General features: G+C 37.5%; 1 protein-coding gene across 2 annotated transcripts in view; it reads left to right on the plus strand.

The window, feature by feature from the left end:
* The window catches only part of raly (RALY heterogeneous nuclear ribonucleoprotein), a 37861-nt gene extending 33440 nt beyond the window's left edge, over nucleotides 1-4421 (plus strand). The window contains exons 7-8 of one of the 2 annotated variants that reach the window (XM_058055022.2): nucleotides 326-474; nucleotides 4306-4421. In XM_058055022.2, the coding sequence (XP_057911005.2) occupies nucleotides 326-474; nucleotides 4306-4323 (167 nt within the window). In that variant the 3' untranslated portion in view covers nucleotides 4324-4421. The remainder of the gene's footprint in view (nucleotides 1-325; nucleotides 475-4305) is intronic. The other variant, XM_058055023.2, reaches the window with a different exon arrangement.
* Nucleotides 4422-19691: the final 15270 nt, after the last annotated feature.

Below are 19691 nucleotides of genomic sequence, written 5' to 3' on the forward strand. Positions count from 1 at the left end.
GTTGAAAAACACTGCATTAAAGGATACCTTCTACCTGCATTTGGTTCCTGTTGTGTGCATCCTGGGGTCGCAAAGCAACGCCGCCAAGCCCGAACGTGACAGAAAGAGGCCGCTGTCCAACTCCTCCAAGTCTTGTTTTGTGCAATAGCATTAGGAAAAAGCGTACAATTTATCCATCATGTCCTGATAAGATGAAGAATGAAGATTGTGCGACAACTGATGAATCTCGCCAATCTCTTTCATTCACGAAAAACTGTCCCAATACTTGTGTCTACTTGGTGTATTTGACACACACAATGTCATTGTTGTTTTTTTGTGCTTGAAGAAAAGAGGGCGTGGTCGCAGCGTTACAGCGAGGAGGAGGAGGCGCGGCAGGAAGAGGTGTCCAGCTCGGACGCGGAGGACGCTCACGAGGAGGCGCAGCCAGGCAGCGAAGCTGACGAGGATGAGGAAGGACAGGGTGAGAAGCACATGGTGCGTCCAGTTATTGGCATCAGCTATTATTATTGTTTTCAGATATCAAAACAGTGCTGTGAGAAAATGTTTGTCCCCTTCCTGATTTCTTTTTTTTTTTTGCATGTTTGTCACATTTAAATGTTTCAGATCATCAAACTAATTTGACAATACTGGGACCAAAACTGTTCAACTTGTACATCAATGATATCTCCAAAGTTGCGAAAGACTTAAAGCTGGTATTATTTGTGGATGATACCACTGCTTTTTGTTCTGGAGGGAATACAGACAAAATCATTAGAAAGGTCAGAGAAGAAATGGTCACACTAAAAAGATGGTTTGATGATAATAGATTGTCCTTGAACCTAAGTAAAACTAAAATCATGCTGTTTGGTAACAGCAGAAAGGACACGCACCAGCAAATACAAATAGACGGTGTAGACATTGAAAGGGTGAAGGAAAATACATTTCTGGGGATCACAATAGATGAAAATATGAGCTGGAAACCTCATATTACAAATATACAACATAAGGTGGCCAGAAATATTTCAATATTGAACAAAGCAAAATTTGTTCTCAATCAGAAATCACTCCACACTCTTTATTGCTCTCTGGTTCTACCATATCTTACTTATTGTGTGGAAATATGGGCTAATAACTATAAAAGCAATCTTCACTCGCTAAATGTACTGCAAAAAAGGTCAGTAAGGATAATTCATAATGCCGCCTACAGAGAACATACTAACTCCTTATTTCTAAAATCACAAATACTTCAACTTGCTGATATAGTTCATCTTCAAACAGCTAAAATAATGCATAAGGCTAAAAATAACCAATTAGCTAAAAATGTCATCCAATACTTCTCTACAAGAGAGGAGAAATATGATCTCAGGGAAGAAGTACATTTGAAACACTTCTATGCTAGGACTACGTTATGCTAGCCATAGCATTTCAGTATGTGGAATCAAACTATGGAATGGATTGAGTAAGGAAATCAAACAATGCACAACGATGAGCCAATTCAAGAAACAATACAAGCAGTTGATGTTTGCTAAATACAAGGATGAAGAGTCTTGAACCAGTCATGATGTGCTATATATATCACTATATTGACACTTACTATGGTACCCATTATGGCATTGGATGCTCATATCACCTCCTACTTTGGTACGAGGTGCATTATTAAAAAAACAAAAAAACAAAAAAACCTTAAACTGTATTATGGAAAGCAGGAAGTGAACAAATGTAACAATTACTGATTGTAAAAGTACCAGATGGAGGGGTAGGATTTAATAAGCTTTGCTTCTTCCTACTCCTTTTGGACATGTGGAACTGTGAACTGATTATGGGATGCACTCAATTGTAATCTGATGCATGTTCAAATGAAATAAAACCATTACCATTACCATTACCATTACCATTACCATTACTATTACCATTACCATTACCATTACCATTACCATTACCATTACCATTACCATTACCATTACCATTACCATTACCATTAGTCAATGACAACACAAGTGAAGACAAAATGCAGGTTTTAAATGAAACTTTTTATTATCAGGGGAGAAAAAAATCCAAACCTACATGGCCCTGTGTGGAAAAGTGAATGTCCCCTAAAACTAATAGCCGGTTGGGCCACTCTTAGCAGCAACAACTGCAATCAAGCGTTTGCGATAACTTGCAGTGAATCTCTTAGAGCGCTGTGGAGGAATTTTGGGCCACTCATCTTTGTAGAATTGTTGTCATTCATCCACATTGGAGGCTTTTCCAGCATGAAGCCTTTTTAAGGTCATTCCACAGCATCTCAATAGGATTCAGGTCAGGACTTGGACTAGGCCATTCCAAAGTCTTCATTTGGTCAGAGGTGGACTTGCTGGTGTGTTTTGGATCATTGTCCTGCTGCAGAACCCAAGTTGGTTTCAGTTTGAGGACATTCTCCTTCAGGAGTTTTTGGTAGACAGCAGAATTCATGGTTCCATTTATCACAGCAAGTCTTCCGGGTCCTGGAGCAGCAAAACAGCCCCAGACCATCACACTACCACCACCATATTTTACTGAAATGTGGTGTTACTTTTATGCCAGATGTCATGGGACACACGTTCCAAAAAATTTAACTTTTGTGTCATCAGACCACAGAGTATTTTCCCAAAGGTCTTGGGGATCATCAAGATATTCATTCATTTTCTACCGCTTATCCTCATGAGGGTCACGGGAGCCTATCCCAGCTATCTTTGGGTGAGAGGCGGGGTACGCCCTGGACTGGTGGCCAGCCAATCACAGGGCACATATAGACAAACAACCATTCACACTCACATTCATACCTATGGACAATTTGGAGTGGCCAATTAACCTAGCATGTTTTTGGAATGTGGGAGGAAACCGGAGTACCCGGAGAAAACCCACGCATGCACGGGGAGAACATGCAAACTCCACACAGAGATGGCCGAGGGTGGAATTGGACTCGGGTCTCCTAGCTGTGTAACCACTCGTTCCGTCGTTCAGTCTCATCACGATATTTTGCACCAAAGTCAGATGAACCTGAATGTTCTTTTTGTTCAGCAGAGTTTTTGGTCTTGGAACTCTGCCATGTAGGCCATGTAGTCCTTCTAATGGTGGAGTCATGAACACTGACCTTAACTGAGGCAAGTGAGGCCTGCAGTTCTTTGGATGTTGTTGTGGGGTCTTTTGTGACCTTCAGATGAGTCATCGCTGCGCTCTAAGGGGAATTTTGGTTGGCTGGCCACTTCTGGGAAGGTCCACCACTGTTCCATGTTTTCGTCAATTGTGCATAATGGCTCTAACTGTGGTTTGATGATGAGTTCCAAAGTTTTCCAAATGGCTTTATAACCTTTTCCAGACTGATAGATCAAAATGAATGTCTGTTATGCTTGGATTTTTTTTCTTTCTTTGATATCTGTGCTAGGAGACCAGGGTTCAATTCCACCCTCGGCCATCTCTGTGTGGAGTTTGCATGTTCTCCCCGTGCATGCGTGGGTTTTCTCCGGGTACTCCGGTTTCCTCCCACATTCCAAAAACATGCTAGGTTAATTAGCGACTCCAAATTGTCCATAGGTATGAATGTGAGTGTGAATGGTTGTTTGTCTATATGTGCCCTGTGATTGGCTGGCCACCAGTCCAGGGTGTACCCCACCCGCCTCTCGCCCAAAGACAGCTGGGATAGGCTCCAGGACCCCCGGCGACCCTCGTGAGGATAAGTAATAGAAAATGAATGAATAAATGAGTTCTCCTATTTTGTGTGGAAGTGGTAACTTTTTGGCTTCTTATTTTGTCTTTCCCCACCCTCGCCATCTCTGTGTGGAGTTTGCATGTTCTCCCCATGCATGCGTGGGTTTTCTCCGGGTACTCCGGTTTCCTCCCACATTCCAAAAACATGCTAGGTTAATTAGCGACTCCAAATTGTCCATAGGTATGAATGTGAGTGTCAATGGTTGTTTGTCTATGTGTGCCCTGTGATTGGCTGGCGACCAGTCCAGGGTGTACCCCGCCTCTCACCCAGCTCTCATGACAGCTGGGATAGGCTCCAGCACCCCCGCGACCCTTGTGAGGAAATGAATGAATGAATGAATGTATATCTGTAGGAAGGAAATGCCTACATATGATTGACATCCACTTTATGTATGTGTGTCGCCCAGTGCTTCCTCTCATCAACATGTCGAAGTTCATTCAGAAAGTTTTCTAGCTTGTTGGGTCCACACATTCACAGTTGAAAATCCTCCTCATTCACTGCATAGTTGCCACCCATCCGCATCTGCAGTAGTCGTGCTGTCCACTGACCCTAATAAAGTGGGTGCATGCCTCGGCTTTAATGAAGGCTCACTTTCGCAGGGTCGTGAGGTCCCGTGAGACGCTGCTGCTGCCACCGCTGGAGGGAGACGCAGGGCAAAAGCTTATGTAAATAAAATGTTTAAACACAGCTTTTTTGTGGTTGTTTTCATCTTAGCCCTCTTAGCTATTGGTTAGCTTGCTAGGTATCGGACGTTTTGAGTCCCTGCAGCATAAGAGTTGTAAATAAGGAATAATAGGAACGTAACAGTGACTATAGGGGTGTTATTTCCGCTTTAAACGATGGACGATTGTATGTTACATATGCATTACATATACATATGTACTATAAGAAGTGGCTGTACGACAACCAAGATGGTATATGACAACTGGGGCAAAATTTTGTTGAACATATTTGACATAAACTGAATCATACCAAAGTTCAGGCAAACAAAATCTATTGTGTTTGACAGCCTATTAAAAACATTCATTCATTTTCTACTGCTTTTCCTCACGAGGGTCGCGGGGGTGCTGGAGCCTATCCCAGCAGTCTTGGGGTGAGAGGCAGGGTACACACTGGACTGGTGGCCAGCCAATCACAGGGCACATATAGACAAACAACCATTCACACTCACATTCATACCTATGGACAATTTGGAGTGGCCAATTAACCTAGCATGTTTTTGGAATGTGGGAGGAAACCGGAGTACCCGGAGAAAACCCACGCATGCACGGGGAGAACATGCAAACTCCACACAGAGATGGCCGAGGGTGGAATTGAACCCTGGTCTCCTAGCTCTGAGGTCTGCGTGCTAACCACTCGACTGCCGTAAATTTATTATTATTAAAATAATAATTTAATTTAATTTAATTTAATTTAATTTAATTTAATTTAATTTAATTTAATTTAATTTAATTTAATTTAATTTAATTTAATTTAATTTAAATATTATTAAAAACATTTGAATTGCTAAATGTTAAAAATGGTTACATTGAATTATACATAATTATATAGAATATATAAATCTAATACTTTTATTCATAGATTATATTCCATTTATAGAAACATTCAATTGAATATTTGTATTTAATTGTGGAAAATTACATAAGAAAAAAGTTCTAGAAATGACTGTCACTCAAAAATGTGTCCTATACATCACTTAATGAGCCAGAAGCTTATTAAAAGGGTGCATTGTGTTATATCTTAATTAATTGGAGTAAAATGTAAGCAGTAAAAATACCCTAAACATCATTCTTCTCTATTCAGAGGGATTTGGTCCGTGAAAGAAAGGCAAATGTAACATTTTGCGGCCTGTGTGTGAAGATAAATGCCATGTTTGTGTGCGTTTTATATGCAAAAGCGGTGAGAGAGTTCAAGGGGACCTCACCGCTGTCACGACAACCCTCTTCCCGAAACATTTACCCAGCTTCCAAGTTATGGCTTCCTTGCAACGCACGTTCGAGTTATGCTTGGAACACGCAAGTTCACTCAAGGAAGCCAACTGGTGGAAGTCCAGAGAGAAAAACCAAGCGAGGCCTGCATGTTGAATGGAGAGTGACTGAAGAGCTGAGAGGACGCAACGTGACCTGCCATCGCTTCTTCACATCTCATGAGCTGCAGAGCCACGTGGTCGCCCGAGTCTCGGACACGGCCAAGACAAACAAGACCATCATCAGTAGGAGCCAAAGTTGCACCCAGGTGAGATTTGACATGACACCCCCTACATTGCTGATCTACTGTACATACGCTTATACGGGAATACAGTCCATAAATATAATATCATATATCGTAATACACTGTGTTAATTGCAGTAAATCATATAGTAATCAGACATTAATTGGAGTGTATTGTATTGTAGTGAGATATTAATTGGCTTATAATTCATTGTAATGAGATATTAATTGGCGTGTAATTCATTGTAATGAGATATTAATTGGAGTGTATTGCAGTGTAATGCAATATTATTAGAGTATATTGTATTGTAATGAGCATTAACTGAAGTATAGTACAGAGACTGGACTGTATTTCATTGTAATGAGATATTAATTGGCTTATAATTCATTGTAATGAGATATTAATTGGAGTGTATTGCATTGTAATGCAATATTATTAGGGTATATTGTATTGTATTGTACTGAGATATTAATTTGAGGATATTGTAACATAATTGGTATCATTTGAATGTATTATCTCATGATATATTAATTGGCGTGTAATTCATTGTAATGAGATATTAATTGGAGTGTATTGCAGTGTAATGCAATATTATTAGAGTATATTATATTGTACTGAGATATTAATTTGAGGATATTGTAATATAATTGGTATCATTTGAACGTATTGTCTCATGAGATATTAATTGGCTTGTAATTCATTGTAATGAGATATTAATTGGAGTGTATTGCATTGTAATGTAATATTATTAGAGTATATTGTATTGTAATGAGCATTAACTGAAGTATAGTAAAGAGAATGGACTGTATTTCATTGTAATGAGATATTAATTGGCTTATAATTCATTGTAACGAGATATTAATTGGAGTGTATTGCAGTGTAATGCAATATTATTAAGAGTATATTTTATTGTAATGAGCATTAACTGAAGTATAGTACAGAGACTGGACTGTATTTCATTGTAATGAGATATTAATTGGCTTATAATTCATTGTAATGAGATATTAATTGGAGTGTATTGCATTGTAATGCAATATTATTAGAGTATATTGTACTGTATTGTACTGAGATATTAATTTGAGGATATTGTAATATAATTGGTATCATTTGAACGTATTGTCTCATGAGATATTAATTGGCGTGTAATTCATTGTAATGAGATATTAATTGGAGCGTATTGCAGTGTAATGCAATATTATTAGAGTATATTGTATTGTAATGAGCATTAACTGAAGTATAGTACAGAGACTGAACTGTATTTCATTGTAATGAATTATTATTTGGAATGTATTGTAAGATCATTGTAGTGCATTGTATTGTAATGAGATATTAATTGGAGTGTATTGTATTGTAATGAGATATTAATTGTAGTGCATTGTATTGTAATGAGATATTAATTGGAGTGTATTGTATTGTAATGAGATATTAATAGGAGTGTCCTGCATTGTAATGCGATATTAGAGTGTATTGTTTTGGAATTAGTGTTAATTGGATTAGACTGTGTTGGAATGAGACATTCATTGGAGTATACTGCATCTTAATGCCATATTAGATTATATGATATTGTTATGAACCTCAATTGGAGTATTGAGATGTATTGCATCTTAATGTGATATATTGTAAAATGAGTAGATCATATTGTAATTGTAATATTGTAATGATATTTGGTACAGTATGGTAGTAAGATATTAGGAATACAGTGTATGGTAATAAGACATGCATTGGAGTGTATGTTGTGAGATTGCGTGAGGAGCAGAACGGTGGAGGTGATACACGGAGATCCGGAGCAGCGCCACATGGCCGCCGTTACGTCTTCATGCACTCCGGTGACATTTAAAGCCGCATGAAATGAGTTGAGTGAACTGAGTTGTTGAATGAGAGCGTGCACGTTGACGGTAAATCATATTTGCTCTAAGCTGCAGCACATGGCGGCGTGGCAGCCATTTTGACAAGCCTTTGAGAGACTCGAAGCCAACGACGTGAAGTCTAAACAAAGCACGTCTGTGTGAGTTACGGAGGGTATCAATCATGCGGCCCAGATGCGAAGCGTCCCGCTGGCCGTGCAAGTGTTTGCTCAATGGCTCGTTTTTTTCTTGTGTGGGTGGCGTTGTTGCTTTTCCACAAAACAACAACAACAACAACAACAACATCCATCCAGACACACAACTTTTACTCATGACACATGTTCACAAAAATGTAAGGATATGCTTTCATATTCAATCTGATGATAATACATTTTTTTGCAATAAAGATACTATTACAGTCAAATATGATCTACACCAGGGGTCTCAAACTCATTTTACCTGGGGGCCACTGGAGCTAGGGTCTGGGTGAGAAAAAAAATAAAAAATAAAAAAATAAAAATAAAAAAAGAAATATATATATATATATATATATATATACGTATATATATACATATATATATTAAATTATATTATAAATTATTATACATTATTTTTTATGTATTATTAAATTATTAAATAAATGTTTAATGTTAATTTAATTTTTTTGACACAAAATAAGATGGAAAAATAAATAAGCAAATCAAAAAAAATGAAACCAATGAACAAATTAATTTGTATTTATTATGAAATTATTAAATAAATGTTTAATGTTAATTTTTATTTTTCAACACAAAATAAGATGGAAAAATAAATAAGCAAATCAAAAAACAAATTTAAAAAATTAAACAAATTAAACTTTCATATCAAGGCGGGGGCCTCAAACTGGCCGCATTTGGCCCGCGGGCCGTGAGTTTAAGACCCCTGATCTACACCATTTTTAAAATCAGAGTAGATGAATTATTGACTTTCTTCTCCTCATGTTTGACCATTTCTAATGTGGTTAAAAATATGCCAAGCATGCGTTGCATTTTTTTTTACTTTCACAGTAAAATATGAACTTTTGTTTATTTTTTTAATGAATTATTAATAATTAATCCTTTTGAAATAACATACATGCATTGATAGATTATATTTTTTTATTTTGTCGATCATACATTTTTTCTCTGGGTATTTCTTTTTCTTTTTGGATGTTTTTACAAATATTTCCAGATCAATGAATTGGTAGAGTATAATTTTTTTTTATTTTGTCCATTATACATTTTTTTCTCTGGGTATTTCCTTTTCTTTTTGGATGTTTTTTCAAATATTTCCAGATTAATGCATTGATAGATTATATTTTTTTTTTTTATTTTGTCAATCATACATTTTTTTCTCTGGGTATTTCCTTTTCTTTTTGGATGTTTTTTCAAAAATTTCCAGAATAATGCATTGATAGATTATAATTTTTTAAATTTTGTCGATCATATATTTTTCTCTGCGTATTTCCTTTTAATTGAAATTATTTTATCTATTATTAATCTATTATTATTCCTGAATATTTCAATTGAGGCCAATATTTTTGTATTGTTTTTTCCCTGCATGTCTTTTCTACTCCGATTAAAGATGAGGTTTACTTTGAACTACTGTCACAGATCTATGCACATTCATATGCACATTCATTTATGTATCCTACGTTATTATCCCAAATCATACATGCACACAATTAGCTGTGGTCCGCAGCATGGGCTCATAGACAGGAAGTGTCATCCCATGATGAGCGTGATCGGAGTACATGAGCTGCAAAGCCAAACAAGACGTTTTGGAGAACACCTCCGTCCGTCTGACTGCCTCGGGTCCACATGGATCTGATCCAGAGTCTTCCTCCAAGCACGCATGCTTGCAGAAATCCACTTGACCCCATGACCCCTGGCACCTGTAAACACTTTAAGGCTTTGAAGCACTTTGAGCTCCACTTCCAAAATCTGAGCTGACGCCCAAAACAACGTGTGAGGAGAGGAAGGAGCTCAAATGGGAGGCAGGAGTTCAACCCGAGACATTTCCTCAACCGCTAACCACTCTGCATCAAATGGTAGCTTCAAATGGCTTAAACAACGCTTATCATCATATCATATGTAGCTTTTCATTAGACCACATAATTATGCAGATTAAAAATAATATGAAATTAGTGGTAACATGTTAAACATTCTGTTTTTTTTATTTTTGTCTTTTTAAATTAACAACAGTAAAAGAAAATGCTTATCATGAGAGAGCGTAGCCTAAAAATATTACAATAGTACTCACATTTTTAAATTGTAGGGATTTTTTTTAAATCAAACACAACTTTTCTTTATATTTTGGGTTTTTTAATGCTTTAAATGACTCAGAGATCTAAGATATAGATCTAATCTAAGATCTATCTAAGACATGGGTGCTTGTCATTAGACAGTGACGACATGTTGATGCCGTTTAAAAATGTTTCATACATTTGTTTTTCATTTTGAGCCAAAAAATAATTTTCATTAATTTTTTTGATTTTTTTGCCCCTTTAAACAACAAAATGATGACATAAATGCATAATAAATGTAAATGTATAAATGTATAATAAATGTGTATTATTAAATAGTACATAAATAATAGTACTAAATCATGTATTTTGCTCAAAAGCACCTTTACATTTGATGTTTTTCATACTTTAAATGACATATAAGTGCTTTGCATTATAGTGACAACTAGGGATCGACTGATATGTTTTTTTTTTGGGGCGGATGCCGATACCGATTTTTTTCCATCACCATCAGCCGATGGCCGATTTTGCTTGGGCCGATATTTGTGGCCTGACTGCTTTTGATCCCTCAATTGACATGAAAAAATGACCATGATAACAAGTTTAAACAAATATTTATTGAAATGTAAACACTGAACACAGTAGGATTCAGCTTTCTTAAACACACATTTAAACGGCATTATCAACTTTAAAAGGAATAAAATTCAACCATGCGCAAAACATTTCTGTCGTAGTTGAAATGTATCTAGCATCCATGTGATGAATGTGACGTGTTTTTCAGTTTTCCTTGAATGAACCAAATGAGGACATACGCGTATAATAATTGTATTCATTTTCTTCCACTCATTTGGAGTCGGGCTAAAGGGGTGCGGGGGGCAGCAGCCTCCCTCTCCCCCGACTGCTTGGCCCAGCTCCTCCAGGGGGACCCCGGTGCGTTCTTCGCAGACCGTTTGAGACTGTGCGGGTCGGGCGTGATCAGAGGCCCGAGGCTCCACATCTGGCTCCAAATCTGGCTTCCACCCGCATGACCCAGCTTCATGACAAATGTCATCTTTACTAAGTATTTTATTTGATCATATATCATATTATCAAATAAAATGTTGTGATTGGTTTTGTCATTTTCTGTCTTTATTTTGAGGCTTTCAGTTTTGGATGAAAATGACTTCAAATGTGGAAGAATTGTTGTATGAGCGTTTACTGCTATTTGTTATCCTAATGCTATTACATCTTAAAAGGATGGGATTTGTATCCTTTTTATGGATTGGATTACGTTTTTTTTAATGGACGATTCAAATGTTTGCCATGAGAAGGGACAACATGATGTTATGTTATTATATTACATCTTATATAGTAAGGCCTGATTTTTTTTCAGTTTTTGATTTTTTTTGCTGTTATATCACATATTAAATATTAAAATGTTTTTGGAGCAAAACAACACATTTTCAGTTTTGCATTTCCCCCCCTTAAAAACACAATTTTTAAATAAATGCTTAATGTACAGTATAACATAACAAAATATTTTATTTTCATCCAGAAAGCTAATTTGCATGAGGCTTTCTTTAAAATATGCCGCATGTGCACGCGGATGCAAAAAGGTTAACAAGATTACCTGGCATGACTTTTGTTTGCCGCTAATGGAGCGTTAGCATGTCACGCTAATTTCACGGCACATTTGAGTCTGGAATTCAACATGAATGCTTCATTAGAGACGTCACTCAAGTCCAGTCGTTTTATTTCAACTCAAAGAAGAAACAGTTGATGTGCTTAACTGCATTTATGTCATAGTTAGCCTTGTCAACAAAAGGCTAACATTAAAAACACTGGATTTAATTCATATTTTTATGTTTTTAATGCTAATAAGTCCAACTATTACATTCATGAATGGTTAGGAATTAAATACCATCCATCCCATCCATCCATTTTCCTCCGCTTATCCGGGTCCGGATACTTTAAAAGCCAAAGTTTCATTCTGGAGGATGTACTTACAAAAATTAGAAATATATAAATATGTACAAAATATCACCATCATTATTTTGATCATATTTTCTCTGTATGGCCTGCTGTTAAGTCATTTAAAGGGGACCGATTATGTTCATTTTTCAGCCCTTTGTATTGAGTTGTGGACTCCTATAGAGCAGCTACACACAATAACCAGCACACAAAGCTTTCAAGTTCTTCCAGCATCTGCACCTATTCGGCTATATTTCTTCGGATTTTGTGATTCCTGTGTGTCTCTTAGAAAAATGAATGAACGAATGAAAAGTTGTCACCCCAGACACAAACACATATAGCCGATTGTATGACACTGACACTGTAAAAATGCAAAAATAAGTTTTGTTAATTTAAATGTATAAAATAAGACAAATCATTTGAAGTGGACTGTTAGAATTCTAAGCTTAAATTAGCACGTGTTCGTGTGTCAAATATATAGTCTGGCCCCCCCGGCCAATTTTGGTAACTCAATGCGGCCCACAAGTGGAAAGGTTTTCCAAGTTAAGCTACTTATTGAGTTTATGTTGTATGAGCTTAATAGTTTTGAGTAGAGTCAAGTTTAATTTCATTTCATGGTAGGATTTGGACTTGATTAAATCTTTTTTTGCCCATCTGCTTCCACTCAAAAAGTTTTCCATTAAAGATGAAATTCATTTTTGATTTGAGGATAGAAAATGCATCACATTTGACAAGGACATGTTGTTATTTTCATGTATTTGTAGTAAAATCCTAAATGCGGCCATCTTCCATGCTGTTTTTTTAAGAGGTCATTGTTTGAAGCGTGAAGGACATCTCCGCATACATTTAGTTTCACGGTGGAGCTGGTGGATCACCTGTGGACAGTTAGCCTGTGATTCTTTCTTATCTCTTCCTGGCCTTCTTCATGCTTGAAAACATCTCTGTTACATTTTCATTTTACCTCTTGATCTTTAAAATACCATTTCCTGCCTGAGGGAAGGAGATAGAAATGCGTTACAGCTGGGAAGGAGCTTTCCCCCTCCGGCGTTAGCTAGCTTGAAAGCTAACACTTTCACTACAAGCGTCATTCTGCTACCGATAAACTGCTAGCAGGCAGCAAAGAGATCTACATTGTTTACATCTACAGCAGGGGTCTCCAACTCAATTTACCTGGGGGCCACTGGAGCTAGGGTCTGGGCGAGGCTGGGCTGCATCAGGTTAAAAAAAATAAAATAAATTAAAAAAAAATAAAAAATAAAACATTATATATATATATACGTATATATATATATATATATATATATATATATATATAAGAAATAAATACAAATAAAAATGTTAATAAATATTAATTATATTAAATATTCATAAATATATATATAATAGTCTTCAATGCTTCTGCTATACCCTCCACTTTTTCAGTGCTTTGTTTCTATGCAAAAGCTCTGATAAAGCATTAAATTATATTATAAATTATTATAAATTAATATTTATTTATTATTAAATTATTAAATACATGTTTAATGTTAATTTTTATTTTTCAACACAAAATAAGATGGAAAAATAAATAAGCAAATCAAAAAACAAATGAAACAAGTGAAACAAATTAACAAATTAATTTTTATTTATTATTAAATCATTAAATAAATGTTTAATGTTAATTTTAATTTTTGACACAAAATAAGATGGAAAAATAAATAAGCAAATCAAAAAACAAATTAAACAAATCAAACTTTTATATCAAGGTAGGGGCCTCAAACTAGCATCCCGCGGGCCGCATTTGGCGGCCCATAATATAATTAGGGAGCTGTGAAAGCTCCCTAATGTACCTTGAGACTCGGAATATTAGGGACTTGATTTATGATGTTTAACATTAAGTTCTGTCATCACTTGGGAGTATATTTTAGACATGAAATTCCTACCTTGATCACTTTGCTCAGTTTTAGGTAAAGCAAAGGTTTGAGAATCATTTTGTGACAGCCTTCACCGCAGGTCTGACCTTTAAACTACAGAGAGGAATGGCCTCAGGGCGTGTTGCAGCACACATGATGGTCAACATAATGGGCCTACACAGTCTTAACACATCAAAAGGTTATCCAAGTACTGGAGTTGGGTGCAAAGGTGCTGCCAGAATGGGTTAGTTTGGCTTACCTACGAGTTAAATGGCAATATTCCGCTATGAAGGATTTTAATCCGAGCCAAACAAAATGGCGCACCACTTGCCGATATGTTTTCTAAACACCTAGATGTTGTGTGCAAGGATGGGTACCGGTACTGTTGCTGAACCACAAGATCCACAAGGACTCCACCTTCTCGTTAGCACCATCTTCTAAAAAACATCACAGACTGATATTGATATTGATATACACAAATCAAATCAACTTTATTTGTGGAGCACTTTTCCTGCAAAGACATGCAACACAAAGTGCTTTACAGAATTAAAAACAATTACCACAATTAAAAGGAAAAACAATTACAAAGAAAGCCCCTCCCTCCCACCCTCCATACTAGACACACACACACAATCACACACAGTAGGGAGACATGGCATGGCACTGAGGATCAAGGAAACGGCACCTTTGGGGCCGTCCACACTGGGCGTGCCATCGGGGGACCAGCACCCGGGCTCCCCGACTCCGACAGACAGGCGGACCCCCACATTAAAGAGAGGAACAGCCGGCCGGGTCAAAAGGACCCAAGGATGGCACCCCCCCAGCAGACCCGACACAGCCCCCAGTGTGGAGGACCCCCCCTGAGGAAATACTTGAGTTAAAAGCTAAAAACTAAAAGCAAAAAATATAAACATAAAATATTCTCACATTTTACCCAATTTCCCTCATCTAAAGTGGTGATAAATGACAGCTCAATGACCACCATTTGTTCTTAACTGCACATACGTACATTTGACCACATCAGAAGATTCAGGAGTAAACATAGATAAAGGCACATCAACTACTTGATACTAAGTGAAGGAAACACTCTTCCTCCTGCTAAATTATTACCCAAAATGAATGTCACGCCATCGAGTGGAAACCATGGATGATGATTGATGTGCAGCTGTATCTCTAACAATTGTGACCGGGACAAACCCATTTCCAAATAAACGCCTTAAACCGGGAATCATCTTCGATATTTGGTGCACATCTGGCAGTGGGTCAGGAGTTTGAACAAAAGTCATGGCAGCTGGAGGTTATGGATTTCTTAACTGACTTTTCTTGAGCAATGGGCACATTGCACTCAAATGACCTGGCTCATGGCTGCTGGTTCATGTGCAGGTTTTAGACAGGTGCTGCTGATGAATTGTTGGATGCGAGTGCCGAAAATACATTTTTGTGGGTCAATATGAACTCATTCGCAGCAGCTCATGTCGATGGAGATTTAAATAAACATTTAAATCAGTGGTCTCAAACACGCGGCCCGTGTGAAAAAATGATTACGTTTGATTAATGTTCATGTTAAAGGTTAAATAACTGTTAATAGTTATCCTCCCTATCCGTGTGGAAGTGGTACGTTTTTGGCTATTTGAGTTTAAAGGAAATAACTTGCTCTCTAGTTTTCGAGTTAGCATGTGTCTCAAGACCCTGCAGTTGCGCAATATGTTGTAAATAAAAAGAGTATAAATGTGACTATAGTCGTGTTTTGTCATGTCTACAGGGCTCTAATAATGCTTTGTTCATTTTAATCTGAAAAAAATAATTTGTCTACCCACCAACTATATGTGGTTTCTTTTATTATTTACCATTTTATTACTATTATTGTATTTATTTATTACTGATTGATTGATTTTCTTTATTCTTGATTTGTTTATTTATTTTTATGTTTATTTTTTTTTGTGCAGAAACATAAAAATTAAGATATTTGAGAACAGTAGAATGTTTTATCAGAGCTTTTATTGTAGAAAATCGGAACCAAAGCACTGAAAATGTTTCTATATTTTTCTGTTTTTAATAAATGCGTTGGGGGGGAGGGGACCTGATGCGGCCCAGCCTTGCACAGACCCTAGCTCCACTGGCCCCCAGGTAAATTGAGTTTGAGACCCCTGATTTAAATAAACCAAACCTTTTTTTCACAGGCAAACTCAACAAATGTTTGGTGAAAAGTTTTAACACACTTCCTACATTTCCATCTGTAAACCTCCCTCAGGCACCAGCTCATAGCACAGTTGCAAGCGAACCTACTATTATGCTCATTTTTCCACTCTTTGTATTGAGTTGTGGTCTCCTATAGAGAAGCTTTTTAGCTTTGCAGATCTCCTTGCAGATGCTCCTGTTTTGATATATTTTGCAGGTAACCCAAGATATTTCAACATCATAGTAGTGAGCCACCATCTCTGTGTGGAGTTTGCATGTTCTCCCCGTGCATGCGTGGGTTTTCTCCGGGTACTCCGGTTTCCTCCCACATTCCAAAAACATGCTAGGTTAATTGGCCACTCCAAATTCATACATCAAAATACATTAACCAATACAATAAAATAAAATACAATGCAAACAAACAACCCAGATTAGGCACAGCAAGTGAAGACGGGGGCTGGAGCTGGTCATCGGTTTGAGCACAGACCTGAAACCTTGCTTTTTAATGCCCAACACTAGACACACACAAACTAAAAAGCACGTCTAAAAACCTCAAGGTAGGGCTTAACAAAAAGAAACTGATGTTTGGGTTGGTCACCTGTACAGACACAATCTCAAGTTCTTGTTTTTTAATGCACAAGATTAGACACATGCAATCCAGATAATGATATGTAAATGTTACACTTAGGGGGAAAAAGTGGACTAATAAATTGACAATAAAAGCACAAATACTGCAGATTCCAGAAAACAACAGATGGAACGATACAGCAATCTACAAGAAGCAATGAAGTCTGTAAAATTAAATAATTTAAAAAATAAATCCAAAAATTGTTAATTATAATGATGGAAATGGTAATATTAATGATGATTATAATGATAGTCATAATGATAAAGATTATAACAATAATGATAATAATGATAATGATAATTATAATAACAATAATAATATTACAATGACAATAATAACAGGGGAAAACAAGACAAAGAAAGCTGAATACAAATGTAAATAATGGAAAGTTATATTTTGATTGATGTAAGAAATGCACTGTAATGTTTCATATATTTGCCCCCCCCCCCCAAAAAAAAATAAAATAAAATAAAATGAAAAAAATTCAATAGGTATGAATGTGAGTGTGAATGGTTGTTTGTCTATATGTGCCCTGTGATTGGCTGGCCACCAGTCCAGGGTGTACCCAGCCTCTCGCCCGAAGACAGCTGGGATAGGCTCCAGCACCCCCGCAACCCTCGTGAGGATAAGCGGTAGAAAATGAATGAATGAATGAATGAATGAGTAGTTAGCCACATTCACCAAATCAGCCCTTTTGAGTTTCTCCATTTAATCCCAGCAAGGATTGGCCATATCTCCCCAACTGGGATCCAAGTGTAGCGTGGGGTTATTTTATTTTAGGGCTATCTGAATAAATAATGCAGAAGAATAGTTTTTAAGAGTCTGAACTGGTGTTAATGAAACACAGGTGCTTTGCAGTGAAATCATATATTGTAAACGGGGGGAACAAAATGACAAACAAAAGCACATTTTCACAAAAGAGGATCACAGCAATCTTGGTCAAGTATAAGAGTTTGATGAGTCTCTGGGGTAATGGTGGATTTAGGAATACCACTCTAGAGCAGTTTTTCAACCTTTTTTATAGCCACGGCACGTTTTTTACATTGTAAAAATCTTGTGGCACACCACTAACCAAAAATGTTCCAAAATGTCACCACGACCTCACACGTGCATCAATAAGTCTATGGGAGGAACAAGGTAGGTGTTGCCACACGGACCAATATTACATTGCTCTGCCAGTCTTTACACCACAGACACTCCACAGTAGCCACGTTTTTACATCACCACTTTTTCTCTTTCCGAATGACCTTTCGGGAAACAATGGTATCCATGGAAAGGAATATTCCAATCTCTTGTCTACATGCGCCGTGAAACTCAACCAGGATAGTCAATAGGGCATGCCCAGTAAACGTAAACATCAACATCACGTGATACCGACTTCCCCAAGTTTTTCTTTCACTTGTTGGAATAACTCCGTATTGCCAGTTTTTCGTCTGTCCAGTCTTGAAATTTAGTTTGAATCAAAAACAAACTTTGCTTAGTCCAGTGCCGATTGCTGGCCCCCATTTTTAAAAGTGAAGAACGTCTGGATCTGCGTGTTGCGTCATATCTGAGCATGCGCTGAAAGAACGCACCCGGGATTAATTTAAACAGGAAAAGATCAAATTCAATCTTGCTAATATTTTATAATTAAACTCAGGACATGTTTTATATAGATATATATTTTCTTTTTTAATAAAACTGCACTTGTGAATGTCGTATAGAAGGGTTTAGATTCTGTTCCACAGATGGCGGTAATGCACACGAAAGCTGCTTGCCAACCGCCAATAAACAACAGAAGAAGAAAAACACCACGAAGAAGAAGGCACCCTGACAACTTTCCGTTTGAGCGGGTACAAGATACCTCAATCGGATTGGTTAAAGGAATATTCCATCCCTGTTCAATTCTTTCCGTTTGAGCAAATAAACCAAATGCAATTGGAATATTTGGGTCCATGTATACTATTGACATAATGGCTATTGACATCATATTTGCAAATGATGATTAATAAATGTTAATTATAAAAAGTGATATTGGATATTTCCTCACGGCACACCTGACGGTTTCTCAAGGTACACTAGTGTGCCGCGGCACAGTGGTTGAAAATCACTGCGCTAAATGATGTCTCCTACAACAAAACTTATCTTATAGGGAGGTGCTAATGCATGCTTTTATATCCTGTCGTTTAGATTACTGTAATGTCCTGCTCTGTGGTCTTCCCAAAAAAAGTATTTTAAATCTCCAATTATTACAGAACTCAGCCGCACGTGTGCTGACGAGGACCAGAGGGCGGGAGCACATTACACCAGTTTTAAAGTCGCTACATTGGCCCCCCATTTGCTTCAGGATGGATTTTAAGATTCTCTTACTGGTTTTTAAATGTCTTAACGGCCTTGCACCTTCTTATTTATCTGATCTGCTTTTACCATATCAACCCCCGCGGGCCCTGCGGTCCTCCGGCACTGGCCTTTTAACAATACCAAAACCCAGAACAAAAACCCACGGTGAGGCAGCATTTAGCCACTATGGCCCCCACCTGTGGAACAGCCTGCCGGAGAGCCTCAGGACTGCAGAGACTGTTGATATTTTTAAAAAAAGATTAAAGACACACTTTTTAAATCAGGCTTTTAACTCATATTTTTAAACTTTTCTTATGGTTTTATCGTTTTAGTTCTATTTTATGATCTTAGTCTTTAGCTTTTAACTCCAGTATTTCCTCAGGGGGGTCCTCCACACAGGGGGCTGAGGGGGTGCCATCCTTGGGTTAGGGTTAGGGGTTCCTCCCTTTAATGTGGGGGTCCGCCCATCTGTCGGAGTCGAGGGGCCGGGGTGCTGGTTCCCCGAAGGCACGGCCTGCGGCTCCTCCCAGTGTGGACGGCCCCAAAGGTGGCGTTTCCTTGATCCTCAGTGCCATGCCATGTCTCCCTACTGTGTGTGATTGTGTGTGATTGTGGTTGTGTGTGTCTAGTATGGAGGGTGGGAGGGAGGGGCTTTCTTAGTAATTGTTTTCCCTTTTAATTGTGGTAATTGTTTTTAATT

Source organism: Doryrhamphus excisus, linkage group LG18 (assembly GCF_037039965.1).
Source record: "Doryrhamphus excisus strain RoL-2023G ecotype Guam linkage group LG18, RoL_Dexc_Guam_v1.1, whole genome shotgun sequence".
Classification (NCBI taxonomy): Eukaryota; Metazoa; Chordata; class Actinopteri; order Syngnathiformes; family Syngnathidae; genus Doryrhamphus; species Doryrhamphus excisus.